The sequence below is a fragment of the Miniopterus schreibersii genome (genome assembly GCF_964146895.1).
Source record: "Miniopterus schreibersii genome assembly, chromosome: 6".
NCBI lineage: Eukaryota > Metazoa > Chordata > Mammalia > Chiroptera > Miniopteridae > Miniopterus > Miniopterus schreibersii.
The window spans coordinates 73,265,929-73,290,243 of NC_138107.1; the positions used below are offsets into that span (position 1 = coordinate 73,265,929).

General features: G+C 39.1%; 1 protein-coding gene across 9 annotated transcripts in view; it reads right to left on the minus strand.

The window, feature by feature from the left end:
* The window catches only part of MAP7 (microtubule associated protein 7), a gene marked incomplete at both ends in the record, with an annotated part of 135,445 nt that overhangs the window by 60,872 nt on the left and 50,258 nt on the right, over window positions 1-24,315 (minus strand). Inside the window, one exon of one of the 9 annotated variants that reach the window (XM_081140315.1) lies at window positions 18,113-18,284. The exons of 7 other annotated variants lie outside the window; for them this stretch is intronic. In XM_081140315.1, coding sequence (XP_080996441.1) covers window positions 18,113-18,134 — 22 coding nt within the window. Of the gene's footprint in view, window positions 1-18,112; window positions 18,285-24,315 lie in introns of those variants that run through there. One more of the 9 variants, XM_081140318.1, reaches the window with a different exon arrangement.

Below are 24,315 nucleotides of genomic sequence, written 5' to 3' on the forward strand. Positions count from 1 at the left end.
ATGCTGAAGCTGGTGGTGAAAAATCGGGAAAAAGGCTGATGACACCCACATGGACGGACAGTGCTGACTCCCACCTTAGGAACTCCACGCAAATGCTGTCTTAGGACTCACAGTGCTAGTGACTTTCAAGGGTTATACAGTTTGTGGCCTGAAACTACGTTGCTTTAAATAATTAAGATCATCCTGGAGTGCAAAGAAATGTGACTAAGTCCGGACTTTGGTGTGCTCAGAGTGACAACCAGAGACTCAGTATCAGTCCAGGAAAAGGCATTTAAGTCATAAAGTGTTCCTCCAGTCTTATACAGGAAAAATAAAAGTGCAATTTAACACATGTTCTGTTCTCTTTTTTATTATCTTTCTACTAGACATGGCATTTTAGTCACTCGATTTCTCTAATTTGCCACACTCCAAATGGAGGATCTCAAATTTTGGAACCTGTTGAATATCTAAATGTAGTAACAAGTGAAAACAAAACAAACAAAAGAAAAAGATTCCAGTCAGAAAAACAAAAGAGCAGTTTTACAGAGCTCTGCCAACTCTCAAAGGCACAAAGACGACAGTGTGGCAGGCGTCACAGCCTGGCACACAGTATTGGGCCAGACGGAAAGGCTCTCTGCGAAAGGACAGAGCATGAATGGCTATTTGGTTTATAGACTACAACTTATATGCTTATTTTCCAATATGTACATTCACTTGAAGTATGTGACATCCATTTCAAACGAGAGAATCCAATTACAAAGTCTAAATCTGCCTAAGCTATAGCACCTTCGGGGTCACGAAGGGCTAAACCAAAACTAAGCTGATAATCTGACTCCCTTCTTCTCAGTGCTTCTAGAATGCATTTTATGTGACCATTTTTTACTTGACAACCTCCACCTGGGAGTTGGTAGCTAGAATAGTCAGAGAAGCCAGAAGGAGGGTAAGGGAGACTGAGAGGGCAAACCTGTAGAGACAGCTCCTCCTGGAAGACGGAAGAAAGTCCACAATTACTAAGAAGAGCCCAGCCGGCGTGGTTCAGTGGTTGAGCATCGACCTATGATCCAGGAAATCCTGGTTCGATTCCAGGTCAGGGCACATGACCAGGGGTTGTGGGCTCGATCCCAGCAGGGGGCGTGCTCAAAGCAGCAGATCCATGACTCTCTCTCATCACTGATGTTTCCATCTCTCTCTCCCTCTCCCTTCCTCTCTCTGAAATCAATAAAAATATATTTTTAAAATTTTAAAAAGAATAAACAATTACTAAGAAGAGGTGAGGAGGAACCCAGCTGTTAGTCAGATTGCTGTCCTTCCATCCCAGGGAGCACTGTACTGATCACTGGCCTGGCCTGTCTCCCTACCCTGTACTTTCTTCAAGAATCTGCTCCGGGACTACCAGTTCTGTTTTCAAAATCCCTATAGAGTTACCGTCAGAAAGGACAATATTTAAAGAACTGTCTGGTTTTCTAATGAAATGTAAATGAATCTCACTGCAGTCTTTGAGGGTCCCCTCAAATCTGCCACCTTTCTTGGATACTTCAGAGAAGTCTATGAATGACACAGAAATATGGTTTCTTTTTAGTTTACAAATGAAGCCCAAGCTCACAACTTCCTCAAACTTTCTGTTATTCTACCTCCTTTGTTTTATATTTTTTATTTATTTACTGATTTGAGAGAGAGAAAGGGAGAAGGGAAGAGAGAGAGTGGGAGGGAGAAAGAGAGAGAAACACATCGATTTGTTGTTCCACTTACTGATGCATTCACTGGTTGCTTCTACCTCCTTGTTTCATAGAAGTGAAAAACCTAAGAAAATTTTCATAGGAGTGTATGCTTTCTGTAAACAGTGAGGTAGGAAGAGGGTGTGACACTGAGCTTGATCTCCACGTAGGCTGAGAAAGGAGGAAAATTATGGGTCCATGAGGACGGGGTAGGGGAAGGAATTAGGAGAGACAGCCAGCTTTCGAAAGAGTATGAGCAATTTAAGGCTACAATACTAAGAGGGTCCCACAGGTTAGACAGGTAAACATCTGAGACCTCCTGGATACCTGAAATTCTACTTTGTATCTGGTAGAGTAATAGCTCTACAACAAAAATATTTTGCAATGGCATGTATTGCTGTCAGAAACACTACTGCCTACAGCAGAAATAACGCAGAAAGTACACTCTATTTTCTTCCGCTTCAGCAAAGAATTGCCTCTTTGCCCCTTTCCTCCCTCCTTCACTGACTGACTGCCAACCTGTCCGATCTATGCTGGAGGTGCTGCTTCAGATCAGTGACACTTCCATGATGAGAGCATAATTAGCCTCCTTGGACTCCTTGGTAGTTGAACTGGGTAAGGTCTGGAGCCCACTATCAAGAGGCTGTATGTATGTGGATATGTGTTCCAGCTTTCAAACACCCATTTATAAATAGCTCAGCATCTCAGCACTCATCCAGTACAGAGGGGGAAGTTCCTTCCTGCCCTCATCCCAGAGTCCTTGGCCACTTCACAGAGATGCCAACTAGCTTTGCCATATCACCAAGCTGCATAATTCTTCCCCTGGGATCCAGCCAGCACCATCTCTGTGAGCACGTCCCTAAAACTTGCTGCTACTTACAGCAATCAACTTATGCGGGGGTTATAAAAATACTGATATTGAACTGACTTACATCAATTTGAGGTCATTTAGCTAAGACTGCATATAAAAATGACAATTTCATCTAAATTTTTATGGATACAGACAATTCACAGCTACTTCAGAGGGGCCTACAAAACATCCGCTGACAACACGTTAGTTTCCATTGATCTGGTAATTATTCTAAACCAGCTTTAAAAGCTTGTTGATTTTCATTTCACTAGTAAAAAAAAAATCTAAATCTAAGCCCTTTTATAAAACTTAACTTTATTATTCTAAACCAGCTTTAAAAGCTTGTTGATTTTCATTTCACTAGTAAAAAAAAAATCTAAATCTAAGCCCTTTTATAAAACTTAACTTTAACAAAAAGTTTAGGCTAAATATAAAAGCTAGAAAACTATCTTGATACTATGAAATGTTCAACATGTTGATTATAAATCTTTATATTTTGGTTTTAGATTATTATAAACCTTTTTTGATTATTTAAAAGCATGTTTCAAATTCTAATTAGATAAGTTCCAATTCAGTATGTGCTACTTCTACTCATTCAGCTCTTGTTCAGCAGGCTTTGAGTTTCTATCTAGTATCAGATTAACTCAATAACAAAGGAAAAGGCATAACTCTACAACCCCCAAAACCACTGAAAACACTCAGAACTGACACTGTAAAATGGGAGAAACACCAACTGCTCGTTATAAAATCCAAGCTTTAAAGAAGAAATAGGACGGCAGAACCACTGTATAGGGAAACATACATTAGTAACAAAAGCATTAATGTGAGAGCGATTTTCCAAGCGCCATCTAGTATATATAACAAGCACTGTGCTAGAGGCTTTACATATATCACATCTAATTCCTACAGCCACCTTGCAAAATAGGCAAGCTGCGTCCCCATGTTCACTGAGAACACAGAGGCAGAGAATAAGAAGTGGTCAGACGGGGTATTAATCTAGCTTTGTTTGATTCCAGAATTTGTGTGGTTCCCATTCACCATGCAGATCTTGGAGGAAAGGGTTAGAAAACTCACCTGCTGGACCACCTAGAGAATAGCTGAGACCTGGTCCAGGGGCCCAGGGGTAAACCAGAGGCTTTTTTCTTTTGTTTGTTTTCTTATCTGATGAGAGAAAGCAACTAGAGGTCTGGAACCTCTGCTGGCCCGTCCTGACCCTAAGGAGAACTTCTATGTCTGCCCTGCGCAAGCTCAGCCATGCATGTCCAAACACACCTGAAGCCACAGGAGTTTTACTGTTTCACAATATTTCATAATACTAGTAAATTCATAATAGAGTTACAGTTAGTTTTAAAGAGAAACTGAGAGGTCTCCAAGACTACAGAGTTAGAAGCAGGCCCTTCGGTGAAATTAGAGAAAACCCACTTGGGATGGAAACTGTGTCTTTCTCTTTTTCTTACATCTCCCCCTCCCAGCTTAATTAAAAGGTATAAAATGGAGAGAACAATAAGCAATTCTCATAGTAATCTGATAGTAGATACAAGATAAATGTTTCAAGCACTTTCTCTGCCAAAATTCAGGCAATAGGGCACAGCTGATAAATGCAGCTCAGTCTTAAACTGTACTAATTTGTATTTCATCAGAGCCAGACATTAATTTTATGTTCAACTGCACTATTGATAAGTTAACACCTAAAACTATACAGCAGGTCCTCAAATAAAGTCCTTTCTTTATAACACTGATACGACACCCTAGGAACTTAAGTCTTGTTTGTATCAATTAGCCTATGGTAAAATTGGTTTCCTTATGTCATTTCACTTAAAGTCCCAGAACCTACTGATGACGTAAAGTGAGGAGGACTTAATGTACAGGATGCATAAAATCTTCAGGATGCACCGAAGCCTCAGGCCTGTGCTCTTATTTTCTATAAATAAACCTAACACGAGTCCATGGCCACGCCTCATTTTTATCTCTTTTCAAAGTAAAACACCACATTTTCAGATTCCATATTTCACTTGCCTCCACATTTACTGGGCTATCATAAGAAGTTGATTTTTTTCAAGCACAGAATTAAGCTAGGATTATAGTAATAGCTAAGTAGACATAAGTAACTTTTTTTTAAAACAGTGTAGGCCTGGAAAAAAGGAAATCTTGGTAAGACAAGTAATGAAATGGCAAATTTGAGAGTCAGGAGCTGACATATAGACACAAATAGGGAGTAGCTGGCTTAGCAGTCAGCTTCATGCCTGGTCTCACTCTGCTATGAAGGGTAATCTTGGACTGATAGCCAGTCTAATATTGTCAGATTCAGTTTGGACTTAGTTTATTTTAATGACCTGTTGGTCTGGCTGGGCAGGTTAGCTTGGCTGGCTAGAGCAGGAGCTTCAAGGCCAAAGCATGACCCCTTTGCTGCCTTGGCAGTGTGTGGGTCACAGACAAGTACAATGAATAATGGGTGAGAGGTGTGAGCTGGGTGGTTATATACATAATTACTCAGCAAAATATTTAATGAGCAGGCACCATTCCAGGCATAACACCACAAAGATATTGGTACTGAGGTTAAAGTCACCCAAGGGAGACAGACAGAGAAACAGATAAAACATAATGTGGTAAGTACTGTGATGGAGTTTATGTACAAGATCCTATGGAAGCATAGAGAAAGGTAAGGGAGGCTTCCTGGAGTAGGGGACACCTGAGCTGACCCTAGAGAGTGAGTAAGCATGGGGGCAGGGAGGGAGGTGTGTGTGGCACTTCTGGCCAAGGAGAAGGCATGATAACCTAAAACAGAAAGGAATTTATCGTCAAAGGAAAAAGGGCAGAGATAATGCACCAACCTTTAATCATGCCAACTAGAAAACCTTTCAACTATTTTTTATAAATGAAAGACTGCATTTAAAAATACTTTGCTAAAAGATAAGAATTTTCTCTCACTTGATGCAAGGAGGAAACTACACATTTTATATATTACTGCTGTTCTAAGTAGTTACAGGCTCCAAACTATAGAGTGAATCTTCCTCATTTTTTGCCATGGATTTTTCCAATCAAAATAAATCTTCAAATATGTGACACTTAAAACAGTTCTTGTAGAACAAGCTTTCAAAGCACTTTTGTTTAAAGCAGTAGTTCTCATATGAGGGTTTGTATGAAAAGTACCTATGGGCCTTTAATACAGACATGGCCGAGTCCCACCCCAACCTGCTGAACTGCAATCCTGAGGCATAAAGCTTGGCTGTGTATTTTTAAATAGCTCCCTAGAGGAGTTTGATGTACATTCCTGGTTTAGAACCAATGGATTACATTATTTAAAACAGGATTTGTCTACCACAGGCTTAAGTGATTTTTCACACTTTTTGTTCCTTGGCAAAGAAGGCAAGTCTGGATTTTTTGCGGTAATAGTTTAAGAGGAATTGGTGGCTTCAAACCTCCCCTAGCCCAGCAGCCTTCAAACTCGGATAAGCATGCTTCTAAGAGTACCTGTAGCCTTTCCACAAAAGGATTTTAACCATTTTTCTGTTTTGGACACCTTTGGCAAAGGTCAGGCTGAATCTCTTTTGTCAGTATAGAATTTTTAAATGCATAAATTAAAATACACAGCATTGAAAAAAATTTTAAATTATATTTACAAGGTTATCAAGATATTAAAATGTTTATACTATAAAAATATATGTGCTTATTTAACACATTAAATAACAAAATCTAGAGACATGCCTAATAACTACCATGATTTCAAAGCAGTTTAAACTTCCTTTTGAGAGATCTGAAACAACTGTAATGTGATATGAAAATATCTGACTTCTATTGATACTAATATTACTCTAGATTTGTTGTTCACATTCATAATGAAAGGAAATGTTCAGCTTCCAGGAGAGGTTACTGGAAATAAAGATGCAATTATTTTCCTCATCCAAATTCACAAACTCGGGGTTAAGAACCCTTGCTAAGGGAATACATGTACATGGAAGGTTCTAAGGGAATCTGCCTCACTTTTCCTATTCCCCTTGTCCTACTATGATAAGAACGGCACACCACTTAGGCATCCCGAGTGTTATGAGGTTCACGGTTCAGGGTGTAAAACCTCTAAAATACCACCAGAGCCATGAGAAAACGCTATGCTCCTGAGGCGGATTCTCCTGAGAGCCAGTAAGAAATACTATGGGAGCAGAGCCTTGTTTTATGTAAGTGAAGGGGCTGAGGGTGTGCCACCCCAAAATGTGCCACTTTGGCATATTGATTATTTTGAGCTGCAGGCAAATGAGCAGGGCATCAATTTCCCTTTGTGCAAGTGACAAATTTCCATTTGTAAAGATGTTCTCCTTTCCCATACCAGTAAGAGAAGAATGACTCTTCATCAGAGACAACCTGAGTCTGCATTACAAACTTTATTAAATAACCCTTATCGACCATTAGTTTCTCCCATATATTTGCCTCCCCACAATTTACCTACCTTGCATGCCTAAACCCCCTTTCCTTTGTTTAGTCACTGCTCCACCCTTTGGTTTAACAGCCTCTTCGGGTTTTTACTTCTTTTCTGTGCGGCACCCATGCATGTAAAAATATGAACATCAATAAGGAAACATATGCCTTTTCACCTATTAATGTCTTTTGAAAGTTTAATTTGCAGGACCCAGTTAATATATCTAAGAGGGTACAGGAAAAGTTCTTCTACCCCTACACAAGTAAAAAGGTTTGCTTTGCCTGTGTCATTGTCATAGAGCACAGATTAATATACTTATTTGCATTAAAAATGAGCCCGGCTGGTGCTGTTCAGTGGTTGAGCATCGACCTATGAACCGGGAGGTCACAGTTTGATTCCCTGTCAGGGCACATGCCCGGGTTGTGGGCTCGATCCCCCAGTAGGGGGTGTGCAGGAGGCAGCTGATCGATGACTCTTTCTCATCATTGATGTTTTTCTGTCTCCCTTCCTCTCTCTGAAATCAAGAAACATTAAAAAAGAAAAAAATGAAGTCAGCCTTTTCCTGTCACGAAGTCACAAGAATGATATGGCTGATTGTTAAATCAATCAATTTGGGGGGAAATAAAATGAATGAGTTAAATCTGTACCTTCAAGGTTTTGATAAAAATGTATTTAAAGCATGTTTATACTATGCAATTTTCCAAAATTATATCCTTCAAATTCACTTAAACTATTTTAAACAAAAAAAAAATTTGTATTTCAACTTCTAAGTCTATAAAGGGATACATGGTTTTTAAAATTTCTTCTAGTATTCATGCAATTAAAGATGTTTGAAGGCTGAACAATGTTTCTTAGAGTATAATCCGAGCCTCCTTCATCAGAAACACCTGGGTACTTGTTCAAAATGGAGATTTGTATGCCCCGCCTCAGACCTATTTGAATCTGTAGGGGTGGGGCCTGGGAATCTTTACCTGTTTGAATTAGATGTACACCAAAGTTGAGAACCACTGTACTTTACGCTACTTTATACTCTGTTGCTTTGTGGTGATATCTTCCAGGATCAGTATAATAAAGTTTGAATCATTTTTTGGACTCATTTATCCTTTGACTTTCTACAAAGGGAAACGTTTATTATAAGCAAAATTATACAAACTCAACACAGGCTGCTGATATCTATTCAAAATTTATATGGTAGAGTCAATGTGAGTGGGAACCATCTCTTTACGCATCACTTAATAATTTTCAGTGATATAGAATAGTGATGTTTTCTTTAGTATGTTCTTTAAAAATTTGATACTATTTCTGGATAAGCTGTAAACAGGCCCAACATAGAACAGAAACATAAGTATTCCCTTTTATGCAGGCATGATCCTACCATATGATCTTAAAAATAGACTTAAACAATAGGTCTACTATCTAATTATTGTCAGAAAGATGGGTTAAAGCCCAAGGTGTCTGGCATTCCATGGGTGCTTATTTAAGATTTCTAATAAATTTCTTAGGCTAAAATAATATTAATCATGCTACTTGGAGTTTCCATTTTGGGACTTTATCAAATAAAAATTCAGCAAATGACTCATTTTAAAATTATTCTTGAAGAAGTTTGGCCCTGCCCTCTGGTACACTCTAGAGGCAAGATATGATCAGTGATTAAGCATACGTTAGGTCTCTCAGTTTTTAATGTGACCAAATCAATCTACCCTAATGTCAATTAGTTAAGTCATATGATTCTACTACTAACTGTCAACATAGAATGTATGCCAGAAACGCGCCACAGAGTACAAGATCTTGTAGGCACTGTTATTCAATAGCTAGCGCATGCTCAGTTTCAAGAAACTGTATTTATGGAGAATATACAGTTGACTAACTCTTGTGGCTGTGCATTCTAAAATCTAACCCTGTAATAAGTCAAACAAAGAGCTGTGTAATGAGCCACAGTTTTCTGTAAAACCTCCTTTTAAGGTCAGTCCCCAACTTTAGCATATTAGACACACAGACTCTATAAATTTAATTTGCATTGTATGCATTGGGTGTTCAACCTGTTTTTAATATTTCAATACTTATTTCTACACTGAATAATAGCCATGGCTAAAAAAACAAAACATCTTACGTACTTATACCATAATCATATTTTAAGTTAAAATGCACACACTCTCTCACATATACATCCCACAAACATAAATTAAAACTAAATATTTGTTTCTTTTTTGGAACTTCTCTTTCCTTTTTTCAATACAGAAGAAGCAAGATATAGAAAGATGTATTTTAATATTATTTCAACTAAGACATATACTTTATGTCTTTAAACTGTAATACCTAAGGCAAAATAAAGCCTCAAAGGTTGGATGAATAAGCATCTTTATTTTTAAAAAATATTTATGTACTTGGTGCTTTAAGAAAACTGAAAAAAATAAAATTGTTCTTTTAATTTAATTTTTACTGGAAGTTATCACTCAAACCATTTTTTAAGCAATAACCTTCATATGTTGCTGTGCTAAAATACAAAACAAAAGACAAAAAAAGCAAGGAAGTCCAAGCAATTAGAAATAAGAAGCTGCAAGACTTCTGAAAGAATAAGCAGATTCTGGGAATTATATAACCACGCTCTGAGGTCTGTGCTGGTGATGGGCTAAAGGCAGGCCACCCCAAAATGTCCCACTTTGGTATACTGATTATTTTGAATTTAAGTTACTCAAGAAACAGCTGGTGTAAGGACACCCTGACCCTCTTTTGTCTGCCTGAAAGCAGGAAATAAATCTCCCGTGTGAAAGGTACCCTCCCTGCTCCAGGCAGTAGAGAGGCATCCTTATAGCCAGAGATAGGAAATTCAGGGCTGAGAAGGCTGCATAAACAAACTGTTTAGTTTCTTTGCTAAGTAGTACCCAAGCCTTAGTTTCTTTGTCCTGTCAGTTCTTTATACAGTACATTTGTTTAAAAGGTATACAGACAGCCTGCACTAGTCACTTCTTAGGTCCCACACCTATGAGACCTCTGTAAAAACATACGTATAAAATTAAATTTGTCTTTTTTTTCTCCTGTTAACCTGTCTTGTGTCAATTTAATTATTAGACAAGCTAAACGAACCTGGAAGGGAAGAAAGGAAATGTTTTCCTCCCCTACACTGGGAAATATCTATGAGCTTAGCTGCAATAAGGTCCATCTGACAACACTATTACTTAAACCTTTGTCTGATGAGAGTCAAGCCCTCTCAAAGGCTGTGATTGTTAAAGAACAATGAATTCTTATAAAGCATTCCCATTGTACAAAATGGAGTTGTAGCAATGCCTGACAGATCCAAGATACAGAAGGAAAAGTAACAAAATGATATTTTCATCAGTTGCTGAGAAAGAAAAACACAACTATTAATATTTCATTACCTTTAAAGAGGTTTCATGGAATGTTAGAATGACCAAAAGAATCCTTCTCGCCCTGGCTGGGTGGCTCAGTTGGAGTGTCCTTCCATACACCACCAAAAGGCTGTGAGTTCGATTCCTGGTCAGGGTACATCCCTAGGTTGGGGGTTCAATCCCCAGTAGGGTTGTGTATCCGAGGCAATCAATCGATGTTTCTCTCACATCAATGTTTCTATCTCTCTCTCTCTCTCCCTTCCTCTCTCTCTAAAAAATCAATAAAAAACATATCCTTGGGTGAGGTTTAAAAAGAATATAAAAGAAGAATCCTTCTCCATCCATCCTTTCCAGCCACCCACCGTACTGAGTGCTTATGTCCAATGTGCTCGGCCCTGGGGATACAATGGTGGGTGGAAGCAGCCGTGGTCCCGCTCGTATGGAACTTACAGGCTGCAAGGCAGAGGCATCCGCCAAATGATTACACTGATGAAAGTTACATTATAAACTGGGATAAGGGCTCTGAAAGCAAACAGCACGGTTCTGTGGAGAAATATAGCGAAGCAACCGTAATAAATGCTATTTAAAATTCAATGGGACTTCTGGTAAGCCTTTGGTCCTTCTCACTAACACAATTCAGGGCACAACTCTAGGAAGAGAAACAGTATAACTAAAATAACTTAGAATCCAGTATTTATTTCCATAGAGATTTCTTCATTTAATCTGTTTTTAAATAACAATTTTATCCCTACCACATCATAAATGCAGACTTCTAAATGGAATGTAATTCCCACCATAGAAATACTTTACCTATCTTGCTAAAATATTAAGAATTTACTAGTTCAGTGTAAAATCAGTATTTTAGCTATTAAATTCTTATTTTTAAGAGGGGCTTTTTGGGGATGTACAACTTTTTTTTCAAAGTGGCTAAATTTTCTCGGAAGAGGAGAGGCTAAGTAACATTAAATCAATATCCCATTTTTTGAAGGTTACTACAGAACTAACAAACAACTGCAAATGCATGGAGGCAAAAACCTTTTCATTTTTCTCATGGGTATAATTTCAAACCATTCTGATGACAGCTATTGGCTGTAAGACCTGTATACAACATTCAGCAAATTTCAGCAAAGCTTAATAATTAATGAACATCCTATGTCATTAATTTATAATAAATCAAAGCTGCCTCAGAGTTTTGAAATGCACTGCTTAAGATTCTACCCCAAGGTAAACTAGCTGATGGTGACCGCCCTAAAATTCCTTGATCTGAATGTGTCATAATATGCCTTCTGAAAAATCCAGTCAACGTTCAAGGAGTGAATGTGAGGATTCTGGAAGAGGTCCGGCTCCCTAGTTACTTTCCGTAATTAGTGAGAGGCTCTTCCTGCAACTAGGTAGATGCTGAAATAAAGAGATATCCTTCCATTAGCCATAAACAGGAGAAAGTTTTTATGATTATGATTATTTTAGCCATTGGGATTCTAACCTCTCTCCTATAGGATAAATTCTGGTGAATTAATTTGATTTTCTTATTCTTTTTATTTTTTTGGTTAATCCTCACCTGAGGATATTTTTCCCACTGCTTTTTAGAGAGAGTGGAAGAGAGAGAGGGGAGGGCGGGAAGGGAGAGAGAGAGAAAATGGACTGGTTGCCTATCACATGCGCCCTGACCAAGGCTGGGATCGAACCTCCAACCCGGGGATGTGACGGTGACCAAAAATCAAACCTGTGACCCTTTGGTGCAAGGGGCAGACGCTCTAACCACTGAGCACACCTGCCAGGGCTGTTTTTCTTATTCCTTATGTCCATGTGGAGCATATGGTCAAAAATTTTGACTGCATTTGGTAAAACAACGAACATTTTAAAAAAAAAGGCAACTCAGTGAAGAAACAGTTTCAGAGCATTCAGCCTGAACCATTTATTATTGGCACTTATATCAATGAAGACAGACCACTTTAATTTCAATAGTAAGTACTCACAGGGAGAAACCTTATTACCTTAACCCTCAGCTTCTGTTCGTTGTCTCTCTGTAGTTCCTAGTCACTTCTCCACAATTTGTTGTTCCTGAAGCCCTAACCCCTATTTCCTTTGTTAAAATTCACTTCTTTTCTGTGAACTTCTGGGCACATAAAAATGAATAAAAATCGTGTGCCTTTTCCCTTGTTCATCTGTCCTTTGTTAATTTAATTCACAGACTGCCAGGGACTTAACCAAAGAGAGAAAAGATTTTTCTCCCCAGCAACCACTTATAACTGTAAAAAAATCAAAAGCAACAATATTAATGGGGGGAAATTCTTCCATGGATTATTATCTAACCAGTAAAAATACTAAAAGTAAGGTAGTACCTTGAATAATTGCTCATAATATAACTCAATAAAAATTATTTGATTATAAATATACACATTGATACTGAAAGGGAATACATGAAAAGTGCTAAAGCTACCTTAGAAATGTCGGGATTATGGATGATTTTCCTTTCCTGTTTTTGCCAAACTTTCTGTAATGCTATGTTACACACTGAGAATTTCAAATATAGAAAAATTTAAGAAGCATGTTTACAAAAAGATGACTGAAAAACACACAGATATTTTTTGTCACTAGAAATGGGTTTATCCCTAATTCTTCACCAAAGAACATTTACATATCACAGAAAACAAAAGGAGACAAGTCTATCCTGCTGTTTCTCATTTCAAAGACCGTCTGATATCTTCCAGGTAGGAAGGGTCCTTCGTCACAGTCCCACTCTCGGTACAAGCAAATTTACATTTCCTGGGTGGTGACCTGTAGAACCTGGCCTCGTCCAGCATCACGGAACCACTGAGCTCATCCCTCGCTGCGAGGTCTTTACCACACCACACCAAAGCAAAGTCCAAGATCTCAGAACTTAAAAATATTAACTGCTTTAATACGACAGCACAATTGATTTCCTGAAGAACACAGCCCTTCTCCAGGCCCAATAAAAACACATCATTTCCATTTCACGTTTTCTAAAGTGTGTGCAACTCTTAGGTTCCCAGAACAGCATTTCTTCAATCAACTCAGTTGCTATAGCTGGAACGATGTCTGCAAAAAGTTCCAAACACTATCCAAAACCGACACAGCTGAGAGCTACCTCAGTCCAAAGGACCCGTCTTACTCCTAACACTTACTGCATACCTTTAAGAATATTTAAGAAAATACATAAATATTTAAGAATATACTTCAGAATGTTTTAAAACTATGCCAAACTCCATGTATTTGATAACTGAGAACTCTCACATATGTATGGATATACTCATGTATGTAAACGGCTTTCGCTTAGTTCTTGACGTTTTCACCTAATTTGAATCCAACTGAAATTCCTGAATGACACACTTCTTTTATTTCTTACCTTGACCATGACTGTTGACTGGTATTGATAGCCCTGAATTATAAAAACATCATACTTAATGCTTCCATATTTAAATTATGTATTTTGATTATAGGAAGTAAAATATAAAATTCAAATATTCAAAGCAAGAAGTCTTAATAAAATGTTATATAAAAATGTTAAACTTTGAGTACTTTTGTAACTGTGTGTTACAAAAAAACACATGAAAACTTGGAATTGTTAATATTAGATCAAGTAAGAGGAAAGCTTAAATATTAACTTTTACCTTCTTGGTTCTTTGTCACATGTTACTTGCCATTCAGGCAAAGTTATTTCATTCTGTCTGTGATAAGATACCAAGAACAATTTATATAACCTAACAGATTATGATCCAGAAATGGATTATGGTACTATCTTTTAAAATATAACAGGTCTTGTAGAATAGTGCCTTATAGTTAAGAATGGTTCTCGTGTATTAAAAACTTAACATAAGTTTTGAAATTGGCCTATAGTTCAATTGCAAGTTATTTATTCGTGTCACCTTGAGGTTCTGATAAGAAAAACAGAATATAATGTCAAGATAGTATAGCCAACACTTGCAATTTTGTACTAAAATTTCAATTATAAAATTTGTGTTACAATATGTGTTACTACCTTAATGCCCTTCTTATTAATTTAAGTTTTCCCCTGTTCTTTCATTTTATTTCTAGAACATATCCAGCAGATTTTTATCTTTGAACTTGAGCAGCTCTGGCTGGACAGCATAGAAGATTTACTCACAACACACATCTCCTAGAAAGAGAATTTTTAATTCCTGTCCTTGATAGGCCCTTGCCAGTGCTCTTTCCTTATGAATATGTGTGTTTTGTTATAGAGGAGGAAGTTACTCCATTTAACCTAAGACACTTTGAGCTCTCAGAAGGGTTAGGTAAGTGAAGGATGGTACTGAAAAACTTTAATTGCATTGATGCTTGTTTCAAAAGACCAGGTACCTAATCTAAACAGCATCAGGCTCAGAAAAGTAAGTTATGGAAAATGAGAGAAGCATTTTTCTCTGGAGAAATTTCTACCAGATTTTTATAATTAGTAATAGCAGCCAATTAATATATTTTTAAAAAGTTTGATCCCATATCATTTAAAAGGCAAATCATATACTGAATGATATTTACAAAGAACTAATGACCACAACCCTGGTGGTCATCTATGGAGTATCTGTTATGTTCCAGACTGTACAGATGGGCTAAATGCTTCGTCTCATTCATTTGTCTTCACAGTAAGCCCGCATGGGAAACAGTACTTTCCCCACTGTACGGAGAAGAAAGCCAAGGCTTAAAAAGTTAAGCAATTTATCAAGGGAAATGTCTCAATTGTGAATAAAATCCACATTGATTTGACTTTAAAACCTACTAGCATCTTAACCACCATGCTACAGTATTTTCTTAAACATTTTTTCCCCCTAAATATGGCATTAAAATTGTAAGTTAGTCTTTTTACTGTTTTGGTTCCCCCCATTAAGAATATTTTGACAAATACAGAATGTATGTAAAGTCGTAAAGCTTTTAAATGATCATTTACGAAAAGAACTTGCATTATTTTTTGGTTTCAAGTAAGACTATAATTTGTTGTATGGTTAAAAGTCTCTTTCGTGTGTGTAAGCTCACCTGACCATCTCCTTAACTTGATGTGCAGATATGACTGTTGCCATTTATAGGGGAGGGGATGGAATTCAGAGAGGTTCAAGGATTTGCTTGAGGCCACACAGTGTTAGAGCTGAGTGGTGAGACCTGCATTTTGACCCTACAACATTTTGCTTTCTTGATAAAGGTATAGGTTTCTCAAAACACGGCTAGTGTTTTGTGGGTGCTTTAACAAAATGTTTAGCTTCTAGAAAAATATGCCAACATAAAATTCCTGGTAAAGGAGCTTGAGTTTGCCGGCTGTGTGATTTTCACGGAGTGTGTGGAAGGGGCTGCCCCTCCTGAGCAGAGTCTGACCTTGTCCAGGGCTCAGAGGACGGATCTTATGTGGCCTGGGACCTAACATTTTATCACAAAATTATGTTTTCTAGAGTCCTTAATGTAACTGTTTTCACCAAGGAAATACACTTTTTGGTTTTCTGTTCTGCTAGGCACATGGTCAATCATCTATAACAGGAGATAGTAACATTTCCTGCTGACTTTTTCTATTCCCCAAAGTTGGAACAAACCACTAGTGCTTTGTCAACAGTAAAAAAAATCAGCATGTTCTAGTGCAGTGAGCCTCTTGATTTTTATATAAAACTGTATCCTTGTTCCTGTTATTTTGTGTTTTATAAAGAGAGTGGGTGTGGCATTTCCTACTTTGCCGCACTATTGAAAACTAGGGATTGATTCATTAATTTGATAAATTGATGAGGTGCCTACTGGTCGCCAGGCACTATTGTAGGCCCTTGGGATACAGCAGTGAACAAAAGAGCCAAAATTCTTGGCCTCATTAAGCGTATACTCTAGTGTGGGAAAACAGACAATGAAACTACCGCGTAAGCCAGTGCTAAGTGCTAGGGTGAGAGGAGGCCAAATAAGGACAGAAAGCAGTTCTCCTGGGGCTGGGGGTGGGGTGTGCGGGGGTGGTTATTCTTAAACCTTATTACAGTCATTCCAGAGCAACGCCCACAGCTCTGTGGACTTTCATGAGTGAGCAAGGGGCTGCCACGTGAAGTGTACAGAGCGAAGCTCCCTCTTTCATCTCCATCCCCCAAAGTTATGGTTTTTACATTGAAAATTTAGTTTAGGGAAACAACAAGCTTCTGCGTTTCCTACTTTTCCAAGGTCTACCATATATCAAATTAAAAGATGGAAACTGGACAAGTAAGCCAAAATCCAGCATCTTAGAAAAATTTAGTAATTTTAAACCACTTATCTAAGATTTTTTTTTTTTGACCAATTATCTGGGTTTATAAAAAATATTCCCCCCTCTATTTAAAATTTACCTATTGGACAGTTATCCAATTTTCTTACTGAGTGACCCATATTTTAGTCAACTCAAGCAATCTTATTTTATCACATTTAATTAAGTCATTATGAACCCAGAGCTTATGAGGCATCAACTATGTCTTATGCTAATACTTAAATACTATATGTCAATATGGCTTCTGCATAGAAAGATCCATCTCTATAAAAAAGACTCATTAAGTACAAAATGAATCTGAGAGTCACATAACTGAACAAACACATGTAGTAACAACACCGATATTTTCCTAGAAAACCAGACATTAGGTGAGACACTTCACTTCTTCTCTAATGTATACACAACCCTGCAAATTAGAGGTTAATCCCATTGTACAGCAATAACACCAGCACACTTATAGAGTATAAATAACTTGTCTAAAGTCACAGAACTAGTGTCGGGGCTAAAAGGCAAACTCGGATCCAGTTCCAGAGATGTTTCTAACGTGCCACTCTGGCTTTACATTTTATAATTGTACCAAAGTCAACCCACTTATTGACACTAAAATCCATCTCCTAATGGGTTACTGGATACTGATATTATGTATGACACATGTTTCTTTCCTAGATCAGATGTATTTTTATTATAAAATTGGAAAATATTATCTATGAAAATGAAGATATATAATATTTTAAAAGGGCAAGTAAGTTAGTGAATAAAGCATCTTTATTATTGTTAAAAGGTGATTAATGAAGTACATAAGATTCCACTGATCACAGTTTTCTTGGTAAAAGCCCACATGTGATTGGGTGTTTCCATGCCATGAGAGTGGAAGTATTCTGGTGAGCAAAGTTATAAGAGAAAAATGAAAGATGAAAGAATATTTCTGATAAAAAAACCAAAACTAAATAAAAAACCAAGAGGTAGGCAAAATAAACACTATCTTTCTTTTTAATGAGAAGAAAACCAGAGCTCCCCACAAATACCCCTCTAAATAGAAAAGCAATCATTTTTCAAAATCTTCCTGATCTGATCCAGATACCAATACTAGGAGCATTAAAAAATCATCAATAAATCATGCACTAAAACTTTCTTTGGATGGCAGTATAACTGTGTGTGCAGCTTCTACTGCCTCGATCCAGGAACTTTCTTTTAAGGCCTTTTTAAGAATTTTCATTTTGTTTTTTTTGCCAAAAGAAAAAATATGGGAACATGGAAAATGAACAGTAACAATGGTTTGCCTTTAACTTTCATAGAGGCCAAGGACAGTGAAGGCAGAAGTATAAATCCATTACCTATACAACACATCAAAGAATGTTTCATTTAATTAAAATTCCCACTCCTTTTCTAAGAACATTAAAACCGACAAGCCCCCCCCCCCCCAAAAAAACACACACAAAAGGGTTTTTTAAAAGATTTCCTACTCTATACTTTCAAACCTGTTGAAAGTGTTAATTTGTCAAAACTGGTTTAAAGAGTGCCTGATTCCTGTATTTCCTTATTAAGGTTTCAAAACACATTCTGAGCCCAAGAACTTACAGTCCAGCTTAGTGTCTTCCATCCTAAAATCCTTCTTTCTTGGTTATGCTGAAACATATCTGCATGTCTCCCTCTTGCTCTGGGCTCCTCAGACAGGCAAAGACCAAAGAATCAGGGAAAGGGCTGTTTAATCATCTGAGTATTATCTCTCCCACAGCTCGAGGTGCACTCTGGAGACAGGCAAAGGGTGACCAGACACATCACTCTGCAGCCACTGTTTTTTAAACAGTAACCTTGTTCACTGAACCAAGCAAAAACTGAGAAAGGCTTCTGTTCAAAAGAGACAGTGAAGCCCAAATGGGTGTGGGCTGGGAGTAGGGAAGGCCTTTCCTGGTTAAGAAATGGTTGCTGAACACCAGTTCAGTCTCCGGGATTCAAACGCAGCTGGAGCCCCACACAGGATGTGCATTACACCTACATTAAAACCGTAATTGCTTACCAAAATCATCTAAATGTTATTTGCCCTGTTCCTGGACTCTTCTGCCTTTTGGTTTCCTGATGTATTAAAAATGACACTTAAAATGCTGAAGATTATGGCTGATTTTGTTCCCACACCAAAAGCATCCGTAAAAGGCGATCATTGAGAACCAGTCAAGCAGAGAGACCTCTGTTCTTTTCCTCCCCTCACTGAGAACGGACAGGGAGCTGTAGAAAAAAGTGCACGGAATGAAGTGTCACTGCCCTTCAAAAGGCCCAAAAGATTAACTTGCTTTAGCAAGGGTTAAAAATTCCAAGGCTCTTCAAAGAGGAGAGAAAGAATCAATGAATATAAACGTGAAAGATTCAGAAATTAGTTCTAGATTAATTAAGGATAGGTCCTCAGAATTTATCTTTTTTCAGCCCATGATAAATTGCATTGTAAACTCTGAATTCAACATTTCTATCACAACTTTACCTCAGGCTTGTCTTGAAAAGGACAAGCATAGAGAGGGAACAAAAAAGAACAATGCCAAGTCCTCACTGTGTCCTTATCAACTTTAAAAACATGTGACATGGGGGCCAGAGTGCTTTGATTAAAACCAATTAACTTAATGAGTTTGGGTGAGCAATGGGCCCGCTTTGGAAACAGAAATTTGGTGTTCAGGCGAAAATCCTTTCAAGCCTCTCTGAGTGGTAGGACTTGAGCCAATAAAGAAACTGGACACACAGGATATTTAAGATGTAGGAGGGTCAAGCACCCACTGGACTTGGCAATGAACATTTTTAATGCCCTGGGAACTACAGGCTATTAGTAGGAGCTGGTGGAATGCCAGGTGTAGTCCAGCACCATCCCAACACCTCCAGGGTCTCAGCATCATAGCTGCCTATGTACCATCACTCCCCTTAACCAGTTGCTTTCATTCTTAAAAGCAGCCTGTATAAATATAGACAGTTCCTCCAGTGCAGGATTTCCAACCCGTACTACTGAATTTTAGGCGGGATGATTCTTTACTGCAGGTGGCAGGGGAGGAAGAGGAGGCTTTCCTGGGCATTGTAGGAAGTTAGCAGCATCCTTGGCCTCACCTGCCATATCTAATAGCACCACAGCCACACACACTTCTCCTTAGAAATGAGTTCATCAAAAAATGTCTTCAGACATTGCCAAATGTCCCCTGGGAGACAAAATTACTCCTGGTCAAGAAAAAAAAAAATCACAGCTCTAGTGTCTCCAAATCCATGGTGACCTTTTCCCCTTGCTTCCCCTCCAAGCAGGGCAAGAGTGGGGGAGATAAACACAGACACACAGAATACAAGTGCTTCCAGCTGTTGCACTGTTCTATTGTTTTTCCCAGCAGACCTTAATGTTGCTAAGAGGGATGTGAGACTGACTCTGCAGGAAAGGCTGGCTGGTCAGTGTTCTCAAAGCTGGGACTGGAGGTCATACACCATGCCTGACCTATGTCCCTGTGCTCATGTTTTGTATAACAGCTGGGATGTACTTAAATACTGCCTAAACGTCTGCAAAAGTGGAAGAATTATCCAATTCTCCCCAATCGGGAATTTTTGAGGCATGTTATTAAAATATGAACTTATTCCCATAATTCCATACCCAGATATTCAGTTGGGCACCAAAATGTTAGGACTGGTACTTTAGATTATCTGATAGCTCATTTAAATACAACAAAGACAGGAGCCATGAAAATTCAAGCAAACAAAAAGTAACTCCTATTAGCAAATTAAAAAACAAAAATCTTTCATTCCCTCCTTCAGAATCTATATATTCTCAGACTCAAATGTAACTAGCTCAGTTGTCTACTTTCCAGTTCATTGCAGATTAGAAGCACCCAGTTTTGGGGGGATAGAAAGTTATGAGAGGCTCCTAACTGGTCTATAGTCTCCCAGACCTTGACCTCCAAAAACAGTTACCCAAACTCTATAATGTTTCTAAAATGCATCTGATCATAGAACTCCTTTGGATGCCTCAGTTTTCCTTGGGACACACTCCAGCCCCCTTAGGATAAAATACCTGCTCTTCGCAGTGGCTTCTCTCACCACCTCAGCGACACCACCACTGCCTGTCTGCTCCATTCTCCTGTCTACCCCGCAGCCGACTGCATTCGGCTGCGTCTCCCTGACCTCGATTTTCCTCTCACCATCAGTTTGTACATGCTGCCACTTGAAGAGCCATCTCCCTTCGTCTGGCTAACTTCCATGAGCCGTATTATCTCTACTTTGCATCAGCTCCTCAGGAAGCCTCCACAGCACCTCCCCTGCTGCTGGGCTCATCCATCCACTGTGCACAGCTGAGATTTAGAGATTGGAAAGAGAAGGGCTAATGGAAGAAAATTCTGCCTTCTGAAGTGTAGATTCCTCCTCCCGTGCCATCGGAAATAATAGAAATAATATAATTAAACTTACTGATTGCCCGTTACGTGCCAGACATTATTCTAAGGGCCTATACACATAAGAACTGGTCTAATCTCACAGGGACCCTATGATCATGCCAGTTTTACAGATGAGAAGACTCAGGAATGCAGGGTAGAATAATTTGTTGAAGCTAGTAAGTGGCAGACTCCATCTCTGCCCTCTACCTGGGTAGCCTCCCACCTCCGAGCGCCCAGGAAGCAACAGGCCACAGTCGCCCGCTGATGAGAAATGGCTGGTACCGCAAGGAGAGGCGACAGGCGGGGAGAGACAGGAGGTGACATTGTGTGAAGACAGTGCACCACTCTTCCCTTCGGGACAACAATTTGTAACGAACTGGGGGTGAATTCATCCAGAAGAACAGCTGAATGCTAACAAGAGAGGAACGAGAATAAAGGGTTTTGTCTACGACAAGTGGCTCGAGGAGATGTCTATGTTCGGGGCTCGGAGCAGCGGGTGCCATCAGTGACGCACCATCTGACACTGTATCTGCCCAGTAACCATCTTAGGAAGAGCCACATCTCCACCACCACCCACCACTGTGGTTCTTTCCTCAGGACTAAAGCCTCCGTGTGCCAGTCCAATTTTGGTTTCATTTTCAATATATAGCAAAACGGTATCAATGAAGACAACGGGCAGATGGATGAAGGCAGAAAGGACAGTTTATAATTCTGATTTAAGGAAACGGAAACCACTCTAAAAACACTGTAAGTTTTAAAAAAGTACTAAACACATAAATCCTGAGAAATTAAGGTAAATAAGAATTTTTAAAGTCTATCTTACATAATAATCTCCAATAAATATAAAATGTGGCAGACACCGGGGAAGGGGACCTGGTGAGTCGCGGAGGCGGCTGCAGAGCCGTCTTAGGGGGGCTCTGAGGAGCCGGCCTCCTCCCTTCCAGCTTGTCCACCTCTCTGTGCGCCCGCCTTCCCCAGAGGCCCCTCGAGCTGCTCTGAGGGCGAGGCCATCAGCTGCCTCAGCGGCTGTGCTCCAGCCTGAGTCTCCACTGTTCCCCTGAAATCTGCAGGGCGCCCCGTCTTGACACGGGAACCCGTGACACAGGCTCAAGTCCCTTGGCATCTTCTCTCTCATCAGATCGCTGACTTGTCCCCAGCCTCTTCCTTGCCTTTTCTTTCTTCTTTCCTACTGTTCCCTCTTCACCTTTGGCTACTAACAGAGAAACCAGTTCTTAGCAAACGGGAGCTCTTGAGCTGCAGCAAGAATTCTGTGAGGTTGTGAGATATCTGCTGGTGGTTTTGGTCGTTTTTTAACAAAGCTTTCTTGGTTCCACAGAAAACTGCGTGATCTAGCATGGTTTGGCACGCCTCGGAACACGGGGGGGGGGGGGGGGGGGCGTGTCTGTGATAAATACACGCCCGCGTACATAGGTGCACAGGAGGAGGCAAAGCTGTTCTACAAATAATGAAAGACCGCGGACAGGCTTAGTCCTTAGACTAGAAAAGATATTACATTTACTGTGTCGTCTCGTCATTTATAGGAATTTAAAATGTTTTCCTGCAGGCTTTCAACTATTTTACACAAAAAGAATCACATATACTAGGGTTTGATTACCACAATTATAAAAATGGTACCGTTTAAAGTCTTGGTGTTTGGTAGAATTTAGTGTTTAGCTAATGATATAAAATGCTGGGACCACGTCTATTGCTATTTTAAAAGGAAAATGCTGAGAAATAGGTTTCGCTTATGTTTTATTTATAGTTATGGAAAAGTAAAAGCAGAGGTTCATTTCATAAAGGAACATATTTTTGCTGAAAAGTTTAAAAGCTATAAAACATACAGATTTGGCATACATGATGAGTTAAAAGACCCAATTCACCCAGCTTTTTACCTGCTGCAAGCTGGTTTTGGTCATGGTGGGTCTGACCTGACGACAAGTGAACTGCCTCTGACCCCCAGTGTCAGTCAGGAAGCCTGCAGTATACCACTTTCTCCCGACCCCTTCCTAATCTTATTCTTGATCTTTCCATTTCCTCTGTGTTCAAAAAGCTGTGAACACAGCTTTGGGAGGGTATTTGTTTATGTTCATCCTTTACAATGCACCCAACACTGTCTTTTACTTACCTTCCCAATAATTACCTTAATCTACTCTCTGTTTCCTTTGGCTAGTCCCCAGAGGCCACACTCTTTAAGATACTGGAAAATGAAGACACTGCTTTTCAGCCCCATTTTATAGCACCTTGGACAGTGACAAAAGGAACAAATACTGATTGTTTATGACAAACTCAGTTAAAAGTGTACTCCACAGACCTGGCCAGAGTGGCTCAGTGGGTTGGGCGTCATCCCGTGCACCAGAAAGGTCGCTGGGTCGATTCCTGGTCAGGCCACATGCCCGGGTTATGGCCTTGATCCCCCGGTAGGGGTCATGCAGGAGGCAGCTGGTCCATGTTCTGCTTTCACATTGATGTTTCTCTCTCTCTGTCCTCTCCCTTCCTCTCTAATAATCAATAAAAATATCTTTAAAAAATGTACTCCACAGATGACAGTTTTCTTTAGGAGACTAAGTACAACACACTTGTCTGTTTTTCAAAATCCACATTTACACTACCCTGAATTTTTCACGCTGATCTCAAATTGTAGAAACAATTTTCCTTCATGTATGAACTTCACAGGAATGGCCCCAAACTAGACTTTTTACCAAGCAATAAGAGGTCCTTTTATTCTACCCTGATACCTTTTCACTATACCTATAATCGAAACTCCTCAGTCTTCTTATGCTACTATTTGCATATCACCAGCTATAACCAGCTTTCCGGTGGCACTTGTGAGGCACACTAGTTTAGGGATCATTACAGTGAAGTTACTAAAAAGTTTTTATGCTTGAAGCAACATTTCTTACTAAACATTTCAGCAAAGTCAAGTTGTCCAGGGTAGATTACTGGGGATAAAACTGCTAAAAAGGATCAATGGCTTCTTTCAAAGGCAAGAATTTCTGTCAAAATACTCTCTACATGCATTTTTTTACTTCTCAAAGGTTTATTTTTATTTATTTATTTATTTATTTATTTATTTATTTATTTATTTATTTATTTATATCTTTATTGATTTCAGAGAGAGGAAAGGAGAGGGAGAGAGAGAGACAGAAACATCAATGATGAGAGTCATTGATCAAGCCCGCAACCTGGGCATGTGCCCTGACTGGGAATCGAACCCTGATCACCTGGATCCCAGGTCGACGCTCAACCGCTGAGCCACGCCTGGCAGGGCACTTCTCAAAGGTTTAAATGTCCACTTCCACAAGGGAAACTTATAACCAAATATCATGTGAACTCTCCATCTTTTGTTGTCAATTCCTGCAAGTTGATCACAATGTATTTGAGAAAGGATTTCCCTAACAT